The 23,542-nt window shown below is 36.7% G+C and overlaps 1 protein-coding gene across 7 annotated transcripts in view; it reads right to left on the minus strand.

Moving 5' to 3' along the window:
* The window catches only part of myo16 (myosin XVI), a 375,845-nt gene that overhangs the window by 108,962 nt on the left and 243,341 nt on the right, over positions 1-23,542 (minus strand). For all 7 annotated transcript variants that reach the window (XM_062069026.1, XM_062069027.1, XM_062069029.1 and 4 more), the window contains 3 exons: positions 14,302-14,454; positions 8,596-8,796; positions 2,087-2,162 (listed from right to left, as the gene is read on the minus strand). In XM_062069026.1, the coding sequence (XP_061925010.1) occupies positions 2,087-2,162; positions 8,596-8,796; positions 14,302-14,454 (430 nt within the window). The remainder of the gene's footprint in view (positions 1-2,086; positions 2,163-8,595; positions 8,797-14,301; positions 14,455-23,542) is intronic.

Genomic DNA, 23,542 nt, shown 5'->3' on the forward strand with positions numbered 1-23,542 from the left:
CCGATTGGTACCGGGCTGCGGCCGCACAAGAAATTAAAAAAAAAAAAAAAAAAGTTTTTAATTAAATCAACATAAAAAACACAATATATACATTATATATCAATATAAATCAATACAGCCTGCAGGGATACAGTCTGTAAGCACACATGATTGTATTTCTTTATGACAAAAAAAAATAAAAAAAATAAAAAAAATTTTTTTTTTACTATATATATATATATATAAATATATATATATATATATATATATATATATATATATATATATACATATACATATATATATATATATATACATATACATATATACATATATATATATATATATACATATATATATACATATATATATATATATATACATATATACATATATATATACATATATATATATATATATATACATATATATATACATATATATATATATATATATATATATACATATATATATATATATATATATATATATATATATATATATATATATATATATATATATATATATATATATATATATATATATATATATATATATATATATATATATATATATATATAACAAAATGTAAAGCCATAGGCTCACACAAGTTCCGTAAATAATCCAAATCGTTTTCACAGCTTTTTGGTTGTTAGAGGTAGAGAGTGTTTTAATGTAGAGTTCTAAATATTTTTTAAAGGGGCAAGTGTGGGAGTCGGTTCTGAAGTATGAAGTAAAGAGACCTAACTTCATCACCTCGCCTGGTTATTGAGTCCAACTCAGAATAGTACACTGCACATACCTATGCTCCTTCAAAGGCTGTGCTACTGGCTGCAAAGCATTGCACTTTCAAATACAACAATGAATAGAGAGGAGTGTTATGTGTGTATACCGTAATTTCCGGACTATAAGCCGCTACTTTTTCCCCTCGTTCTGGTCCCTGCGGCTTATACAAGGGTGCGGCTTATTTACGGCCTGTTCTTCTCTGACATTGACGAAGAGGATTTCGGTGGTTTTAGTACGCAGGAGGAAGACGATGACACAATGATTAAAGACTGACTTTTCATATACCGGTAGGCTGGTTATTTTGATAACGTACAGGCGAGCACTTTGTATTACTTTGCACCGTTGTATTATTTGTACTCTGCACGAATGCTGTTCGCCATGTCAAAGATGTGAAAGTTTGATTGATTGATTGAAAGATTTATAGTTAATAAATGGGATGCTTTGCGTTCCCAAACAGTCATCTCTGTCCCGACAATCCCCTCCGTGGTAGCAGGAACCCCTATATACTACGCTAATTACACATCAAAACCCTGCGGCTTATAGTCGGGTGCGGCTTATATATGGAGCAATCTGTATTTCCCCCTAAATTTAGCTGGTGCGGCTTATAGTCAGGTGCGGCTTATAGTCCGGAAATTACGGTATGTGTAAATAAATGAACACTGAAATTCAAGTATTTATTTTATTTATATGTATATATATAATAAAATATATATATATATATATATATATATAGCTAGAATTCACTGAAAGTCAAGTATTAATTTTATTTATATATATATATATATAAATCTCCCGAATTTGGAGGTCTCAAGGTTGGGAAGTATGCTGATTTTCAGTTTTGGAGTGGCCCTAATAACAACCTATCACCATAAACTGAAAATGCATCTATGGAAACGATCTCTGCATTATGTTATCGCGGTTTGGTTGCGGTTTGAGCGCAACTTCTGCTGTCTGGTGAGGACTGAGGTGGCGGTGTTGAGAGGGGGAGACAAGGGCCAAGTGTGAATGAAGACCTGAGCCTTTAGAAGATTAGCAACATCATGGAAATTGAAGCAATTAGGCCGCTGGACAGCGTAGCCGGCCTGGCAGTCACACAACGACCCGTCTGTGTCCTTGGAGCCGCAACGCCTCACATCTGGCACCTCCTTCGACAATACGCGCACACACAGACACACACACACACAGCGCGATACGCCAACACGCACACACACTCAGACAGAGAGTGTTTTGGAGCGCAGTCGGTGTCGGCATGAGTGGATCTTTGTGATCAAGTATGCGCTGACGCAACAATGTGCTCATATGCTGCTCACTGAGTACTCACACTTCATGGTAAACAAGATGTTCTGAGGAAGGGAGTCCTTGTTTTTGAGGAGAGATCCAGTCAGGTCATAAGCAATCTGGGGGAAAAGAACAAAACACAGAATGTGTATTATCTTTTGTTAGCTTGTCTTTTCTTCTCTCCCAATTTAAAAAACCCCCACAAAAAAATGGTAACTCTTTAGTATGAGGAACATAATCTAAGTAACAAAGACTTAATTAAGAGTAGAGATGTCCGATCATGGCTTTTTTGCCGTTATCCGATATTCCGATATTGTCCAACTCTTAATTACCGATTCCGATATCAACCGATACCGATATATACATTTGTGGAATTAACACATTTTTTATGCCTAATTTTGTTGTGATGCCCCGCTGGATGCATTAAACAATGTAACAAGGTTTTCCAAAATAAATCAACTCAAGTTATGGAAAAAAAATGCCAACATGGCACTGCCATATTTATTATTGAAGTCACAAAGTTCATTATTTTTTTGTAACATGCCTCAAAACAGCAGCTTGGGGGGGGGGGGGGGGTTTGAGGTGGGGGGCTAAGGGGTAGGGGTAGCGGGGGGTGTATATTGTAGTGTCCCGGAAGAGTTAGTGCTGCAAGGGGTTCTGGGTATTTGTTCTGTTGTGTTTATGTTGTGTTACGGTGCGGATGTTCTCCCGAAATGTGTTTGTCTTGTTTGGTGTGGGTTCACAGTGTGGCGCATATTTGTAACAGTGTTAAAGTTGTTTATACAGCCACCCTCAGTGTGACCTGTATGGCTGTTGACCAAGTATGCGTGGCAAGCCGTAGATATTATGTGATTGGGCCGGCACGCAAAGGCAGTGCCTTTAAGGTTTATTGGCGCTCTGTACTTCTCCCTACGTCCGTGTACCACTCCGTACAGCGGCGTTTTAAAAAGTCATTCATTTTACTTTTTGAAACCGATACCGATAATTTCCGATATCACATTTTAAAGCATTTATCGGCCGATAATATTGGCAGTCCGATATTATCGGACATCTCTAATTAAGAGTTATTTGGATACTAGGGGAACATATTGTAAGTAACAAAGACTTAATTTAGAGTTATTTGGTTAGAGTTATAATAAGGCCATGCAGAATAAGGCATTAATAAGTACTTTTTTTTTAAGGGTTAGGGTTAGAGGGTTAGGGTTATAATAAGGCCATGCAGAATTAGACATTAATAATTACTTTTAATTTTTTAATTTTTTAAATGCACTGTAGCACTTTGAGATTGTTTGTTCAATGTGAAGTGCTTTTACAAATAAAATCTGTTATTATTAATGACTAATTAAGAGCCAATATGTTACTATTTTGCATGTTAATAAGCAACTAATTAATGGTGAATATGTTCCCCATACTAAAGTGTTACCAAAAAAACCTTATAATTTCATTTTCAACATGAAGAACAACATAAAACATATTGAAATGTGACAAAACTGCTGTTCCTATTCACTTCTTTTAGAACGCTTGTAACAAATGGGACACATTATGTTTTTTAAGAGGGGCAGCCTATTCATTATGTCCATGTAAAGCCTTACTAGGTTAATGGACCTACCACGAACAAAAACAAAAAAATTGCTTTCAGTTTTTCTCAATAATGCAGAGCACAAAAACAACATATGCCACCTTTTAGTCTAAAATGAAACATACCATGCAGGCAATGTCCTGGTACATGCATTTTTTTCGGTTGTTGCATTATAGCAAAAAGATCTGAATATCCGTCACATAATAGTTAATTTCCGCTTCTAAATAGTATTGCAATAAACTAGTACACACTAACAATGGAGACCAAGGTTCCACTACTGTGATACTTGTAAATAATGTGTGTTTTTTAGCCTTTTTACAAAATTTTTCTCGTTTTGCTATCTCAATATGAAAGCAATGGACAAGCGATGTATGGTTTTAAACATTCAGGAAGTATCCACAACATTGTCGACACTGCCTTCCCACTTCCCTCACCCTTACGTTGCATGCAGAGAAGATCAACCAACCAGGTAAAGTGGTCTTTATTTTTTCTTCCTAATCATTGTGGCCACCGGGCTATTGAAGGAGTTTTGTGATTTCAAACACTTGAGTCCATCCCAGGGCTAGTGACAGTGTGTGTGTGTGTGTGTGTGTGTGTGTGTGTGTGTGTGTGTGTGTGTGTGTGTGTGTGTGTGTCGGCAGGGCGTCTGCAAATGAGAACAGTTCAGCTAGTTGTTGTTGATTTGACTTTGTTATTAAAGGCCTACTGAAAGCCACTACTACCGACCACGCAGTCTGATAGTTTATATATCAATGATGAAATCTTAACATTGCAACACATGCCAATACGGCCGGGTTAACTTATAAAGTGACATTTTAAAATTCCCGGGAAATATCCGGCTGAAACATCGCGGTATGATGACGTATGCGCGTGACGAAGTCCGAGTAACGGAAGTTATGGTACCCCGTAGAATCCTATACAAAAAGCTCTGTTTTCATTTCATAATTCCACAGTATTCTGGACATCTTTTGCAATTTTTTTAATGAACAATGAAGGCTGCAAAGAAGACAGTTGTAGGTGGGATCAGTGTATTAGCAGCGGACTACAGCAACACAACCAGGAGGACTTTGTTGGAGCGCTAGCCGTGCTAGCCGCGCTAGCCGCCGACTTCACCTTGACTTCCTACGTCTCCGGGCCGCCAAACGCATCGGGTGAAGTCCTTCGTCCTTCTGCCGATCGCTGGAACGCAGGTGAGCACGGGTGTTGATGAGCAAATGAGGGCTGGCTGGCGTAGGTGGAGAGCTAATGTTTTTAGCATAGCTCTGTGCAGTCTGATTGCTAAGTTAGCTTCAATGGCGTCGTTAGCACAGCATTGTTAACCTTCGCCAGCCTGGAAAGCATTAACCGTGTATTTACATGTCCACGGTTTAATAGTATTGTTGATTTTCTATCTATACTTCCAGTCAGGGGTTTATTTCTTTTGTTTCTATATGCAGTTAAAGCACGATGCTATCACGTTAGCTCGTAGCTAAAGCATTTCGCCGATGTATTGTCGTGGAGATAAAAGGCACTGAATGTCCTTTTCGTGTTCTCGACTCTCATTTTCAAGAGGATATAGTATCCGAGGTGGTTTAAAATACAAATCTGTGATCTACAATAGAAAAAGGAGAGTGTGGAATCCAATGAGCCAGCTTGTACCTAAGTTACGGTCAGAGCGAAAAAAGATACGTCCATCACTGCCTCTCAAGTCATTCACTGTAACGTTCCTCATCAACGAATCTTTCATCCTCGCTCAAATTAATGGGGTAATCATCACTTTCTCGGTCCGAATCTCTCTCGCTCCATTGTAAACAACGGGGAATTGTGAGGAATACTAGCTCCTGTGACGTCACGCTACTTCCGGTACAGGCAAGGCTTTTTTTTATCAGCGAGCAAAAGTTGCGAACTTTATCGTCGATTTTCTCTACTAAATCCTTTCAGCAAAAATATGGCAATATCGCGAAATGATCAAGTATGACACATAGAATGGATCTGCTATTCCCGTTTAAATAAATAAAAATCATTTCAGTAGGCCTTTAAATACAAAGTTGATCCATCACGAACTTGTTATGTTTTTTGTTTTTTTATATGCGGTACTGTCTAGTGCAGACCTGGGCAAAATACGGCCCACATGCGGCCCATTAAGATTTTCAATCCGGCCCACTGGACGTTCAACATTATTTTTTTTAGACCTTTAACATCAAAACTGTAGCCGCCATTATGATGTGCAGTGCTGATTTTAAATGACCGTAAGTCTTGAACTACAGAAAATATTTCAACGGTTGAAATCTGCGCTTTTGAGTGTTATAGGAGTTATTACGGTAATCTACGTCACAGCAGCTCAGATGAGAAACAAAGCAGAGTGGGCGGGGTTTGTTTTCAGCACAGCCAGCCCCAAACGCGTATGTCAGGAACAGATGCGGAAGCAAATTTTTACACCAAATTTCTGCATAAAAGTGATAATATATCATATTTTTGTTGTGTTTTGCTTGATTGTAAAAGATGTCTATCGAGGAACAGGTCTGAGAAGTAAAAGAGGAGCAATGTTCATATGTTGTTAATATTCAGCGTTTTATTGTTTATAGTTAATATTGTAAATCCCACTTTCTTTAGTCTAATGTACATTTTGGGTGTCCCATTCAGTAAAAAAACCTTATAATTCCATTCTGGTTTTTTGAGGTGGTCTGTCATAACTTTTTTAGAATTATATCGGACATTGTGACTTTTGGTGTTAGTGTTCCTGAAAAAAGGGACCCAAACACACATACTACACCGCAGATTTTTACAACTAAATGTGTATGTATAATTTATACAACAATACACATCAGCACTCTGACCCCGTATCTCAGTGAATGTGTCACAAACCTGGGCGTAAAGTCCGACTCAGATTTTGAAGTCAAAAAACAAATCAGCAGCGTCGTTCAAAAAAGCTTTGATCAATAACGCCAAATAGCGAAAGTGAAACCGCTTCTATCAGGACATGATCTCGAGAAATTAATCCACGCCTTTATCTCGACTCGTCTTGACTACTGCAATGCCCTGTATGTAGGCATTAGCCAGGCCTCCCTCGCCCGCCTGCAGCTCGTGCAGAACTCTGCTGCTCGTCTGCTAACACAGACCCGCAGACGTGAGCACATCACCCCTATATTAGCGTCCCTTCACTGGCTCCCGGTGCGTTACCGAATCAATTTTAAACTCCTTTTATTTGTTTTTAAATGTCTAAACAACCTCGCGCCAACATATCTCTCCGACCTCCTTCAGCCTTACAGCCCCACCCGATCCCTAAGATCAGCCGATCAGCTGCTACTGACGGTCCCGGACACAAGGCTGAAGCTTAGAGGTGACAGAGCTTTCGCCGCTGCTGCTCCCAAGCTCTGGAACGACCTGCCTCTTAGTGTTAGACAAGCCTCCTCTCTTCCTGTTTTTAAATCTCTCTTAAAAACATACTTTTATTCCATGGCTTTTAACACTGAGTGATATCCATCCTGCAATGGCGCCCCATAATACACCTGCTGTGAACCTGTTTTTATGTTTTATTTATTTATTTTTTTATCGTGTTCTGTTTGTGTTGTGTTGTGTTTGCTCGGTTCTCGTATTATCTTTTAACCTGCCCATTGTACAGCACTTTGGCTACCCCTGTGGTAAATTTTAAATGTGCTTTATAAATAAAGTTGATGTGATTTGATATCCAATCCAATCCAATCCACTTTATTTATATAGCACATTTACACAACAAGAATGTTTCCAAAGTGCTGCACAGCCATGTTAAAAACAATATTAAAAACAATATTAAAAATAATATTAAAAACAATATTATGCTACACCAATGACTGAATAAAAACAAAGAATAAATGAATAGAAAACCAATACAGAGACAACATAGAAAATAAATATGATTAAAAACTATTTTAAAGGGTAAAACCAATTAAAACAGTAAAATAGACATCAAAATGTATAACCCTAACCCTATGATATGATGTGACATTGGCCCCTCAGACAAATTTTTTCTCTCAATGTGCCCAGCTCTGGTCTCGCGCTTTATATTGTGTTCCAAGTGTACAAACCTAATCAAAAATATGGACTTTTGCCAAAGTTGTTTACATTCTTATGGAGAAATATGTTTCACTTTTCTATTTACGAACTCTGTTCAAGAACCAATTTGTGAATCCAGTTTCTACCATATTTATTTGGCAACTTATCCAATAGGAGACTGAGGGGAACCAGAAAATGGGCCATTGCAGCAAAATGGAGACTGTTGAGTATACTGTAAAATTGCAGCACAGCAACAGGATAAGAACTGTGTCTGTGTGTGTGTGATGATATTTGTTGGTTTGGATTTTTTTTCAAAAGGGGACCTAAAAATGAGCGATTTCAGCAAGGAGAGTAAGGAGCTAAAGCCAACATTTTATTGAAGAGGAGACTGAGGGCAGGAAAGCAGAGACTGAGGAGTACACAAGTAGAATTCGTAGCTAACAGTGAATATGATGTCAGAGAGCCTTAGTAGCAGTTTTATCAGAACTACACTATATTGCCAAAAGTATTTGGCCACCCATCCAAATGATCAGAATCAGGTGTCCTAATCACTTGGTGTATAAAATCAAGCACTTAGGCATGGAGACTGTTTCTACAAACATTTGTGAAAGAATGGGCCGCTCTCAGTGATTTCCAGCGTGGAACTGTCATTGGATGCCACCTGTGCAACAAATCCAGTCGTGAAATTTCCTCGCTCCTAAATATTCCAAAGTCAACTGTCGGCCTTACTATAAGAAAATGGAAGAGTTTGGGAACAACATCAACTCAGCCACAAAGTGGTAAGCCACATAAACTGACAGAGAGGGGTCAGCGGATGCTGAAGCGCATAGTGCAGGTGGCCAAATACTTTTGGCAATATAGTGTACAATGTCTTTCAAAAACATGCTCCTAAAACAAGGAAAAAAGACAGTACTAAAAGGACATTTATTGTGTTCAATCTCCCATATATACATGATTCTCACCTGTCCGGTGTAGTGGAGGACAGTAAAGGTAGGGCCTTGATCCTTGGGTGAGGGGTTTCCGTTGCCATCCTTGGTGGTAAACCCGAGGCCGTGAGTGGGGTTGGAATCGAGCTGGGCGCAAAGCCTCTTGTACAGGTTCTGCTCTGTCGGTCGCAGACTCTGGCTCTCCTCATCCAGCACACTTAACAGTCCCTGGGGCTTCTGGAGACACAGCCATTGTTGGTTTTATTGGTGAACAGTCTTACAGCCGTTCAACAAGTGCAAAGGGTGTAGATCCAAGCACAGCGGTAACGTCTGATTTCTGGGACGCGGGTCAACGTCAGAGTTGTTCTAAAAAAATGTTTTTCAACAATTCTTTCACCATCATAAAGCCTGTAGTAAGTGATCAGATGATGTAAATAATATTGAACAAAATAGGCATCGCTGGAATTACCGTTTTCACTCGGATATAAGACAGTAGGTTTGTCCGAGAAAAAGTCTGAATTTAGAGATTTATACGTGCCAACTAACCAATGAGTACCACTAACAGACGTTGCCTCTAGCACACTGGTGTCAAACTTAATGCCCGCGGGCCATATTTGGCCCTCCACATCATTCTATGTGGCCCACAAAAACCTGGAAGTGTGTGTCAATACTGTAAGGCAGTGTTTTTCAACCACTGTGCCGCGGCACACTAGTGTGCCGTGAGATACAATTTGGTGTGCCGTGGGAGATGATCTAATTTCACCTATTTGGGTTAAAAATATTTTTTGGTTTACAAAATATGTGTTGTTGTTAACAGAGTGTCGGTGCTGTCTCGAGCTCGGCAGAGTAACCGTGTAATACTCTTCCATATCAGTAGGTGGCAGCCGGTAGCTAATTGCTTTGTAGATGTCGGAAACAGCGGGAGGCAGCGTGCAGGTAAAAAGGTGCCTAATGCTTAAACCAAAAATAAACAAAAGGTGAGTGCCCCTAAGAAAAGGCATTGAAGCATAGGGAAGGCTATGCAGAAAGAAACTAAAACTGAACTGGCTACAAAGTAAACAAAAACAGAATGCTGGACGACAGCAAAGACTTACTGTGGAGCAAAGACGGCGTCCACAATGTACATCCGAACATGACATGACAATCAACAATGTCCCCACAAAGAAGGATAAAAACAACTGAAATATTCTTGATGGCTAAAACAAAGTAGATGCGGGAAATATCGCTCAAAGGAAGACATGAAACTGCAACAGGAAATTACCAAAAAAAAGAGAAAAAGCCACCAAATTAGGAGTGCAAGACAAGAACTAAAAGACTTCACACAAGACAACAGCAAAAAACTCCAAATAAGTCACGGCGTGATGTGACAGGTGGTGACAGTACACCTACTTTGAGACAAGAGCTATAGTGATGCATGCTTGGTTATGCTTTAAAGTCATATCCAACAATTGCGACAATGACTTTTTACTGTCAACTGAGTTTTGTTTTTTTAATGATTTCTGCTGGTGGTGTGCCTCCGCATTTTTTCAACTCAAAAAATGTGCCTTGGCTCAAAAAAGGTTGAAAAACACTGCTGTAAGGCATACTGTCCTTTTTGGTAAATAATAGTCAAATTGAAAGATTTTTTTAAAACTTCCGCATGCAGCTATTGTTCTTCTTGAAGAGGAACTGCACTTTTTTTGGAATGTGGTGTATCGTTCACAATCAATATTAGAGACAAGAAGACAAATGTTTTTCTTGTTTTTTTCCGCCATCTAACATGTAAAAATCGTCTCGTTCTTCGTGCCTCTAAATCACTTGAAAAATGCATTCAAAAATGGTCCAAAAAAAATAAATATATATATACATTAAGTCAGGAAATAACGCAGAGGCTATTTCATCCCTACAAGCCTGTTTCACAGGTTTCCCTGCTTTTCAGGGTATTATGTATATAAAATTCCCTGGTTTCCCTGCTCTTCAGGGGATTTTATTATTTATATCAAATCCCCTGAAGAGCAGGGACACGTGCGAAACAGGCTTGTAGGGATGAAATAGCGTTTTTTCCTGACCTAACGTATATTCCGCTCTACCCCGGTATTGAGCACTGTATTACGGATAAACCACAGAAACCTTGACTATATATATATATATATATATATATATATATATATATATATATATATATATATATATATATATATATACTGTATTTATATGGTTTCGCAGTTCCAAGCACACAAGTGAAAACCACATTTTCAGAAAAAAAAAAACCCTAACATTTTTTTTCATAATAATAATTTTTCCTCTGAAAAAAGAGGTTGTATTTTTATATTTGTATATTATTATTTTTTAATTTTATTTTGACTCACTGTTTATCATATTTTGTCTGACCATTTTAAATGTGTATTTACTTTTGCTTCCAAACAATAGTTGAATGTGTTTTTGTTTTAATGTTTTCCTTTATGTTTTACGTATTTAGGTGCACAGCCCTTTGCTTTAATCTGTGATTTTTGTGACAGGGCTTTATTTACAAAGTTGTTACGGTATGGACAATTCAGGATTGTCTTATATGTTTATAACAGGCTTTTTAATGCATTTTTTTTATTGCCACTTAAAAAAATTAATGGCCACATGTGTGTGTAAATATACAGTATACACAAGTGTTAGCTAAAGGATGAAATATACTCACACGTCTTGACCAAAGACAATATTAAAAAAATATTTAATATGATGCTTTAATCTTTTTCTTCTATTTTCTTTTCTCTCCGTTGCACATGTTGGTTTATTTTGTTTATTCTTTCCTTATTAGTTCCGTAATTTAGTTTTTAAATTAGTTTTGTTTAATTTTTTTTCATTTCGAAAATCATAAAAATAAAAAAAATTCTCTGAACTGTACATTTTGTTAAAAATAGAATAGAGACATTTTAAGTTATATGTTCTTGAAATAAAGTTAGAAAAAAAGAGTTTGATTGACATAATTTCCGGGATTCACACAGCCCACACCTTTGCGAACATCTTCTCCGATACGGTTTTGAAGCAGCGTGCACATTGAAAATGACTATTGTTTCTATTATGTTTTGTATCCAGTTTAAAAGCCAACAATGAAAACTTAGTCATTTATTGATGACTGCAGAGTTATTGAGTTCATTTTCATTTATCGTTCGATTATCTGTCTGATTTGGCCCTGCGATGAGGTGGGGACTTGTCCAGGGTGTACCCCACCTTCCGCCCGAATGCAGCTGGGATAGAGTCCAGCACCCCTGCGACTCAGAGAGTGACAAGCGGTAGAAAATGGATGGATGGGTAATTGACTTATCAGCCCAGGCCTACAAGTCAATTGTATTAATTGTTTTAATGCCTCTGGACATCAAAATGTATGCTTTTTAATGCCATGTACGACCTTAATTTGAGCAAAATCCATTTAATGACTTTTAATGCTTTTCTAATGACCCACGGAAACTCTGTATATTTAGATCAGGAAGCACGTATCGTAAATTCCGGACCATAAGTCGCTAGTTTTTTCCTAGGCTATGCACCCTGCAGTTTATAAAACTGTGCGGCTAATTTATGGATTTTACTTCGCTGACGGCCATCACGTAAATAGTTTCAAAAAATTAAGCACGCACACTAAATAGGTGTGTTATTGTTTGTAGTATGGCGCCATCTTCTGGACAACGCCGCTCATTGCAGTTGCTGCATTGCCTTTCTGTTTAGACCAGGGGTGTCCAAAGTGCGGCCCGGGGGCCATTTGCGGCCCGCAGCTAATTGTTTACCGGCCCGCCACACATTCTGGAAATACCATTGCAAAAATTAAAAAAACATTAAAAAAAGTGGAATGAGGTGAAATCTAAATAGAACAAGTTGCAATGTTGACACAAAGCTACCATGCAGGCTTTTTTTTCTTTTGTCTATCTTTCTTTTTTATTTTTTTGCCATTGCTCCAAAAAAAAAAAAAAAATCAATGTTAAAATGAATTATTGACCTATTCAAGGCTCCAATTATTTCAAATATTTCACTTTAAAAGGTTTTATGTGGGAAATATTGCATATATTGTGTGGTTGCCATACAAAAACATCAACATTTTATTTGACAAAAGAGCAGAAAACAAACAAAATAATAGTTCAAACGTAATATCGACAGATATATCTGAAGTTGAGCTCGTAACTTAAGTGTTGAAAGTTTTAAAAAAAAACTAATACAAATTATCTCTTTCTGAGTGGGGCACCTTTTGGATCCCAAATATATTTAATGGGATTTTATTTATCTTTTCACTGTGATTACTCAAAAATAATAATGAATTAAAATCAATGGTGTCCTGCATTATTGATATTTTTAAGGCTCTAATTACTTCACATCAAACATTGCTTTCTGAATGTTTTGGGCAGTGGGGGAAATACTGCATATTTCAGTTTTATTATATAAAACCAAGTTTTCTTTGACAGAAAAGGCATAAAACCTTTTTGTTTTTTTAAACTTTATATCAACCTGAAGTTGATATACTGTAAGCGTTATATAAATAAAAAAAATAATTTGACTTGTTTTTAACATTTTAATGACTTAGACCCTTTATGGTCCCCGAGAGCCCTAAAGGTAAAAAACAAACAAAATCCATATATTTTGTTATGGTTTGAAAATAAAAAAATCTCAAAATGGCCCCCGCATGCTTTAATTTTTCCGTGTGCGGCCCTCAGTGGAAAAAGTTTGGACACCCCTGGTTTAGACCGAGTACAATTGTAGTTTGTTTTTCTAGCCGTCCATAGCCTTTGTACTCGTATGGATTCGTCACTTATCACTCCAAGCCACGTTTGTAAGTTTTACAGCATAACTAAAACAATTCTTACTTACTAAATTGTCTCATGTGTGATGTCTGTAGGAGTGTTTTCATGCATATCTGTACATGCTATTGTAATGTAATGAAGAGAGCTTCGTTAGCATTAGCTAATATGCTAAAACATTAAAACATTTTGGAAAAGTTTCAAATTCATAAATTTGCCAAAACGTCGCCGTGGACTTACTGAGTCTGTTTAGCTGATTGGAGAGCTAACTTCCGCAGCTAATGGGTCCATGATGATGACTTCTGTTTTGTTCGATCGGCCGTTTTACTGCCATGGAACAGGCACCATTTGGAAACAATTAAGGTATGTATAATAAATAAAAAAATACAATATAAATATATATATAAATATAATAAACAATTTTTTTTTATAAACAAACATTTAAAAATATTTCTGTGTACAACTCATTTCACACCGTATATATCTGGGGCTTATAGTCAGGTGCAGCTAACATATGGAAACTCTTTTTTTCCTCTAAAATGTAGTGGGTGCAGCTTATATACCGGTGCGCTCGCTCTATCATCCGGATAATATGGTATGTTCAACCTGGCATCTGCCTGGTAAAATATGTAGTTGCTGTATGCAATTGATTGCGCATTAACTGTATTGCTCATATTGTACTGAGCAGCCAAACACTTTGCTAAGTTGTGAGAAGTTACGTTCCCTGATCTGTGGTTATCATCATACTTTTTGTACACATCACAGGCGATGACTATTTGCCTCGAAAGAGTTTATTGAACTCCAAATTGTACGATTTTTTTTATTGTGATTATACATTATCTGTGCAGGTCCAGGATTTTATCCAAATAAAACGCTTCATTTCACAAAAGTATGAATTTTCCCTTTCCCAAAATGCCAGGTGGCCCGACAGCGTCGCATCGGGAAACCGGCCCGGGCTGGTGAAAAGCAGACATTTACAGTAGGGCACCTGCAAAAAGAAGTCCAGAGCAGCTGGCTGGTTGCTGGGGGATGCTGGTGTCTCCATGGCGACGCCCTCCTGCAGACACTCAGCCAGCTCCTGCCGGAATAGCACCTCAGAGACGTAGCACCTCAGCCGCTCGTTGGTCATGTTGACGCACAGCTGGAGAATATACACGACATACAGCTGAGAACCTCATCATGCTTTGACACGTGGACACAAACGCACACTTCCCAGGAATATGAGGGACCTGCTAGCGCATGAAATTATGAAAAAGCCCCCCCCCCCCAGGAAATATCCAGTAGTGGAACAGAGCCTTCGTTGCATCTCCAACATACATTATGTTCTATGGCTCCCAGCACAGGAAGTCTTTGCTTGTGTTCTAGAAGGGGAACTACAAGAGGTATTTTTCCTGCCAGAAGAAGGAAATTACAAGAAGTGGACAAACACGGGACACTGAAAAGAGCAAGCACTTCACATGATTTGAAGACTTTTCCAGACCAATAAGTTATTATTCATCTATATCCAGGAATGAACTATGATGTGTACAATGCAGTCCCCAGTTTTTATATTTAGTCTTAGTGACCTTGCTTTTTGTCTTTATTTAATGTCCCCACTATTCTAACTTATGTTGCCTATTTAAAATGATAAATGTATGTATTTTATTACTTTTGAAAATGTAAATTCTTAGTTTCTCTCTTATTTATACACTATTTTTTTCAACACCTTCCTTTACTTTCACACAGAAAGTCAACAAAGGTTAAAGTAATTGTTATGTGAATGCATGATCTGTAATAGATGTGTAGAAAAAGCTTTGCTTCTTCCTACTCCTTTTCAGATGCATTGAATTGTGCAAATGTAACTTAACAAAAAGTGTTTAACATGTCTAGAACAATAAAAAATTCACCATTCGATGAGTAATCCCTCTCTAAAAAAGTGTCGTATAAAGTAGATCCCCACATATTGTCCATTCAGCATTTGCGACCTGTTGCGATTCGCTGAACATTCCCAAATGTTTTATTTTCACAACATTTTTTAAAAATAATATATATATATATATATATATATATATATATATATACACATATGTATATGTATATACATTATATATATATATATATATATATATATATATATATATATATATATATATATATATATATATATATATATATATACACACATATGTATATGTATATACATTATATATATATATATGTATAATATATATATATATATATATATATGTATATACTATATATATATATATATATATATATATATACACATATGTATATGTATATACATTATATATATATATATATGTACATTATATATATATATATATATATATATATATATATATATATATACACATATGTTGATGTATATACATTATATATATATATATATATATATATATATATATATATATATATATATATATATATATATATATATATATATATATATATATATATAAATAAAAATATATATATATTAGGGGTGTGGGGAAAAATAGATTCGAAATCGAATCGCGATTCTCACGTTGTGCGATTCAGAATCGATTCTCTTTTTTTTTTAAATCGATTTTTTAAAATTTGTTTCGGATTAAAAAAAATTGTTTTTTTTTTGTTTTTTTTAATTAATCAATCCAACAAAACAATACACAGCAATACCATAACAATGCAATCCAATTCCAAAACCAAACCCGACCCAGCAACACTCAGAACTGCAATAAACAGAGCAATTGAGAGGAGACACAAACACGACACAGAACAATCCAAAAGTAGTGAAACAAAAATGAATATTATCAACAACAGTATCAATATTAGTTACAATTTCAACATAGCAGTGATTAAAAATCCCTCATTGACATTATCATTAGACATTTATAAAAAAAGATAGTGTCACAGTGGCTTACACTTGCATCACATCTCATAAGCTTGACAACACACTGTGTCCAATATTTTCACAAAGATAAAATAATTCATATTTTTGGTTCATTTAATAGTTAAAACAAATGTACATTATTGCAATCAGTTGATAAAACATTGTCCTTTACAATTATAAAAGCTTTTTACAAAAATCTACTACTCTGCTTGCATGTCAGCAGACTGGGGTAGATCCTGCTAAAATCCTGTCTTGAATGAATAGAGAAGTTTTTTGAATCGGGAAAAAATCGTTTTTGAATCGAGAATCGTGTTGAATTGAAAAAAAAATCGATTTTGAATCGAATCGTGACCCCAAGGATGGATATTGAATCGAATCGTGGGACACCCAAAGATACACAGCCCTAATATATATATATATATATATATATATATATATATATATATATATATATATATATATATATATATATATATATATATACACACATAAACACATACATATACACATATACATAAATATATATATATATATATATATATACACATAAATACATACATATATACATATACATAAATATATATACATATACACATATATATACACATATACATACATATATACATATACATACATACATACGTACATACATACATACGTACATACATACATACATACATACATAGAGCTGTCAACGGTAACGCATGTGATTAATAAAAACAAATTATAGCGTTATCAAATATGAATGAAGATTAATCAGTTCACACTTATACACAAGTACATGTATATATGTATATGTATGTATAAGTGTAAAAATGTATGTGTATACACATCACTTCCATGTTAAGGCTTGACTTGGAAAACGTGCATATTTGTTACACAGTCTGTGATTACGAGGAGGGGCGGCCCATTTTCCTTCAAAACAGAACTTTGGATACAACTAAGGTAACATTGTTGCCGATCCTCTTGGCGACATTTTTCGTAAACAGCTACTTGCGACAAATGTAGTGACTTTTCCCGGGGATATTGGAGACGTTTTTGTGTCTTGAAAGCAAGCAGCAGTCACCGTCCTCAGTGAGCAGTGACGGGTGTTGTCGGTCAACTGGTGCTGCTGCTCTGCTCACGCCGATAGCTACATGCTAACATGAATGCGAGCTACATGGACAAGAAGCAGAGGAGAACGCTACGTTGGCAAAGTTTACTGATTCAACGTTGTCACCAAAAGTAGCACGGTTAAGTTAAACATATGTCTTTGCATGTAGGACATTAACATCTGGGAAGACCAAAATTATTTATTTTTACCCCTTAAAGCCCTCCTTACTTCCTGACTTTGTAAACAATAAGAAAAACGGTAAAATATTTTTTTTTCTAGCAAAACATTTCGATCTAATTACTGTAGTATCAACCATACTAATACTATACTTGGTATCATTACTGTTGATATTTGTATCAATCCACCCACTTTTGTTTACATTCAAGAGCTCTAGCTTATGGTTAGCATTAGGGATGTCCGATAACGGCTTTTTGCCGATATCCGATATTGTCCAACTCTTTAATTACCGATACCGATATCAACCGATATATACAGTCGTGGAATTAACACATTATTATGCCTAATTTGGACAACCAGGTATGGTGAAATAAAAATGAAAAAAAAATAATAATAATAATAAATAATAATAAAATAAAATAAAATAAGATAAATACATTAAAAACATTTTCTTGAATAAAAAAGTAAGTAAAACAATATAAAAACAGTTACATAAAAACTAGTAATTAATGAAAATGAGTAAAATTAACTGTTAAAGATTAGTACTATTAGTGGACCAGCACAATCATGTGTGCTTACGGACTGTATCCCTTGCAGACTGTATTGATATATATTGATATATAATGTAGGAACCAGAAATATTAATAACAGAAAGAAACAACTCTTTTATGTAAATGAGTGTGAATGAGTGTAAATGGGGGAGGGAGGTTTTTTGGGTTGGTGCACTAATTGTAAGTGTATCTTGTGTTTTTTTATGTTGATTTATAAAAAAAACACCAAAAAAACCAAAAAAAACCTGACATTTTCGGACATCTCTAGTTAGCATATATTCCCACGATGTGTAGCGTAGCATGCGTAGCTATTCCTCGTCCTCCAGTGACAAAATTACTTTCAAGAATCATAGCTTATTTGCCTTAATGGAGGATTGCTGACTTAGAATTGGCTTTGCAATGTGGAGGGACGTTAGCCACTAGCGAAGATGCTCCAATGCATTGAAGACGCGTTTGTTCGCTTCTCGCCGTCAAATTTGCGGGACACAGCTAGAATGTGTCTTCAACATGCATCACAATGTGATGATGGTATTAAAAGTTCTATCGTTGGCCAAATCTACACTATATTGCCAAAAGTATTTGGCCACCTGCCTTGACTCACATATGAACTTGAAGTGCCATCCCATTCCTAACCCAAAGGGTCCACCTTTTGCAGCTATTACAGCTTCAACTATTCTGGGAAGGCTGTCCACAAGGTTGCGGAGTGTGTTTATAGGAATTTTCGACCATTTTTCCAAAAGCGCATTGGTGAGGTCACACACTGGTGTTGGTGGAGAAGGCCTGGCTCTCAGTCTCCGTTCTAATTCATCCCAAAGGTGTTTTATCGGGTTCAAGTCAGGACTCTGTGCAGTCCAGTCAAGTTCATCCACACCAGACTTTGTCATCCATGTCTTTATGGACCTTGCTTTGTGCACTGGTGCACAGTCATGTTGGAAGAGGAAGGGGCCCGCTCCAAACTGTTCCCACAAGGTTGGGAGCATGGAATTGTCCAAAATGTTTTGGTATCCTGGAGCATTCAAAGTTCCTTTCACTGGAACAAAGAGGCCAAGCCCAACTCCTGAAAAACAACCCCACACCATAATTCCTCCTCCACCAAATTTCACACTCGGCACAATGCTGTCCGAAATGTAGCGTTCTCCTGGCAACCTCCAAACCCAAACTCATCCATCAGATTGCCAGACGGAAAAGCGTGATTCATCACTCCAAAGAACGCGTCTCCACTGCATTGCACTTGGTGATGTATGGCTTAGATGCAGCTGCTCGGCCATGGAAACCCATTCCATGAAGCTCTCTGCGTACTGTACGTGGGCTAATTTCCCAAAATTCTAAATTTCCTGGAAGTTCCCATTGAAATGAATGGGACATTTTTCCAAGTTGCACAATTCCCACATTTTTCAACCTAGTCGAACCATTCCAACATCAACACATTCCATTCATCCAAACTATCATTTTTCCAAGTTCAAAAAAATTCCATGATTTTCCAGAATTCCTGGTTTTCCAAAGCCCTATTTCCACCCATATTTCTGGCGACTACTCCTCCCACATTTTTCAACCCCCTTCAACAATACCATTTCTCAACTCAACATGTTACTACTTCAACATTTCTTGACCGATTTGAAAAATTCCAACACCAACCTTTTCCCGAAATTCCCAAATGTTTTGGAAATTCCCATTTAAATCAATGGGACATTCTTCAAAGTTCCACAACTCCCACAATTTTCATCTGATTCAAACTGCTCCAACTTCAACATATTCAGCCTGGTCAAAATTGGGTGCTCTCCTTCAAGAATTCTAAAAAAAATTCCAGGAGTTCAGTTCAACTTCAGCATTCACACGCAATTCCTTCAGGAATTGCCTCATCTAGTTAAATTTTAATTTATTCTTGCTTTCTTGTGTGTTATCTTTTTCATGCCATGGCCGATGCAGCTGCTTGGCCATGGAAACCCATTCCATGAAGCTCTCTGCGTACTGTATGTGGATTAATTTCCCAAAATTCTCAAATTTTTTGGAAGTTCCCATTGAAAATGAATGGGACATTTTTCCAAGTTGCACAATTCCCACATTTTTCAACCTAGTCGAACCATTCCAACATCAACACATTCCACTTATCCAAACTATAATTTTTCCAAGTTCAAAGAAATTCCATGATTTTCCAGAATTCCTGGTTTTCCAAAGCCCTATTTCCACCCATTTTTCTGGCGACTACTCCTCCCACATTTTTCAACCCCCTTCAACAGTTCCACCGTCAAAACATTCCTCTTAATTAGGACAAAGAAACTAAGTTGTTTTTAAAACTGGAAAAATTCACGGTTTTCCCGAAATTCCGGGAATTACGTAATACCATTTCTCAACTCAACATGTTACTACTTCAACATTTCTTGACCGATTTGAAAAATTCCAACACCAACCATTTCAACTCATTCAGACCAATCAAGTTTTTTACCATTTTCAAAAAAATTCCAGCTTTTCCCGAAATTCCCAAATGTTTTGGAAATTCCCATTTAAATCAATGGGACATTCTTCAAAGTTCCACAACTCCCACAATTTTCATCTGATTCAAACTGCTCCAACTTCAACATATTCAGCCTGTTCAAAATTGGGTGCTCTCCTTCAAGAATTCTAAAAAAATTCCAGGAGTTCAGTTCAACTTCAGCATTCACACGCAATTCCTTCAGGAATTGCCTCATCTAGTTAAATTTTAATTTATTCTTGCTTTCTTGTGTGTTATCTTTTTCATGCCATGGCCGATGCAGCTGCTTGGCCATGGAAACCCATTCCATGAAGCTCTCTGCGTACTGTATGTGGATTAATTTCCCAAAATTCTCAAATTTTTTGGAAGTTCCCATTGAAAATGAATGGGACATTTTTCCAAGTTGCACAATTCCCACATTTTTCAACCTAGTCGAACCATTCCAACATCAACACATTCCACTTATCCAAACTATAATTTTTCCAAGTTCAAAGAAATTCCATGATTTTCCAGAATTCCTGGTTTTCCAAAGCCCTATTTCCACCCATTTTTCTGGCGACTACTCCTCCCACATTTTTCAACCCCCTTCAACAGTTCCACCGTCAAAACATTCCTCTTAATTAGGACAAAGAAACTAAGTTGTTTTTAAAACTGGAAAAATTCACGGTTTTCCCGAAATTCCGGGAATTACGTAATACCATTTCTCAACTCAACATGTTACTACTTCAACATTTCTTGACCGATTTGAAAAATTCCAACACCAACCATTTCAACTCATTCAGACCAATCAAGTTTTTTACCATTTTCAAAAAAATTCCAGCTTTTCCCGAAATTCCCAAATGTTTTGGAAATTCCCATTTAAATCAATGGGACATTCTTCAAAGTTCCACAACTCCCACAATTTTCATCTGATTCAAACTGCTCCAACTTCAACATATTCAGCCTGTTCAAAATTGGGTGCTCTCCTTCAAGAATTCTAAAAAAATTCCAGGAGTTCAGTTCAAATTTGGGTTGTGAGTTTTAGCCAGTAAAGAAACCGAACTGAAATTAAGAAGAAAACCAAGTGAATTAAGAAAATGAGTGCGAAACACAAGAAATTCGAGGAAGACTTGGAGGAGATCAGAAAATCGCTTAACTCCCTGTCGGAGGATGTAAGGACAGTGGCCAAACAGCAAGACACACTCATGGAGTTGTTGACCGAAATCAAAATGCTGAAAAACATCATCAAGGAAAAAGACAAGAAAATTGTTGACCTAGAAGCAAGAATTGACGAAATTGAACAGTACACCAGAATGGACGATTTAATTATAAGTGGACTAGAAACCAAACATCGCACATATGCAAGAGTGGCCGGGACTCGCAGCAGGGACGCTGACAAGGACGCCGAAGCCCCGGCAGACGAACTTGTGACACTTGAACGGCAAGTAATTAACTTTTTTTCCAGTAAGAACATGACTCTTCAAAGTGGCAGCATTTCAGCGTGCCATACTATCCCCAGGAAGGACAGCAGAACCAACCCAGCCATTGTGATCCGGTTTGTAAATCGGAAACACAAGACGGAGTTACTACGGCAGGGAAGGAAGCTGAAGGGAACTGGGGTTTACATCAATGAACATCTTACCAAGAAGAACGCTGACATTGCAAGACAAGCACGCATCCTCAGAAAAGAAAACAAGATACAAGCAACATGGACACGGAACTGCAAAATCATGATTCGGCTAAATGGACCATATGAAGAAGCCAAAGTTGTCATTATCCGAGAGCTCCGCGACTTGGATCAATATAGATGAGACCTGCTAGACTTATGACTGACACGGCTCATCCTTGGCTGGAGACGGGGAAGGCTACGCAGCGAGAAGGTGAGACAACTGAGAATCAAAAGTTTCTAAGAGCTGAATACATGGACTATAAACTGTATGACTTTGAAAATGATGTTGACCCAGAAAACCATCGTTCAACTCAATCAATGCTACATGTGACTACTACACAGAGGAACAATTCAATGACAATGTTAGTTTAGATAATACATTTTCTTTAATACATTTCAACTGTAGAAGCTTATATGCAAATTTCTCAAAGATTGACGAATACCTGAAGACTCTAAATGGCAAATTCAAAATAATAGCACTTTCTGAAACATGGATCGATAAAGACAGAGGTATCGATTTCTCCATTGACGGGTATGAGTTGTATCACTGTAGTAGAAGAAACAAGAAGGGAGGAGGTGTGGCCCTGTTTGTTGACTGTGAATTGAAATGTAGACCTGTGGAATGTATGACAGTGGTAATTGATGATTTATTTGAATGTGTAACTGTAGAGGTAGAAATAGAAAAGAAGAGAAATGTTATTGTTACGTGTATGTATAGGACACCTGGGTCTAAAGTAGAAGCATTTAATGATAGTTTGGAAGAATTATTGTGTAAGGTGAAGGAAAATAAAACATTTGTCATGTGTGGCGACTATAACATAGACCTGCTAAGCTCACCCAGAAATAAATCAACAAGAGACTTCTTGGATGTGGTATATAGTAGAGGGCTTTATCCATTGATCACCAAACCCAGTAGAATAACGACAAATTGTGCAACGTTAATTGATCACATCTTTATAAATGACATAAAAAATAATATAAAAAGTGGACTAGTAATTAATGATATAAGTGACCACTTACCTGTGTTTCTTACTTATGACTGTCCAATTGATAAAAAGAGGGAGGAAAAAACTCATAGATATGTAAGGAAAAGAACTGAAGAGGCAATAAATAGGTTTAGGAAGGACTTATTTGAAACAGACTGGAATGAGGTGTATGGGGGAGAAGCAAATGCTGCATATGAGGCTTTTCTTAATATATATTTATCATTGTATGAAAAGCATTGTCCGAATGTATGGAAACAAAGAGACAGCTACAATAAAAAGCCTTGGATTATAAAGGGACTACAGAATGCTTGTAAAAAGAAAAACAAACTTTATAGAGATTTCATAAAAGTAAAAACAAAGGATGCTGAAACAAAATATAAGGTTTACAAAAACAAATTGATAACAATAATGAGACAAGCAAAAAGAGAATAT

This window comes from Entelurus aequoreus, linkage group LG14 (genome assembly GCF_033978785.1).
Source record: "Entelurus aequoreus isolate RoL-2023_Sb linkage group LG14, RoL_Eaeq_v1.1, whole genome shotgun sequence".
Classification (NCBI taxonomy): domain Eukaryota; kingdom Metazoa; phylum Chordata; class Actinopteri; order Syngnathiformes; family Syngnathidae; genus Entelurus; species Entelurus aequoreus.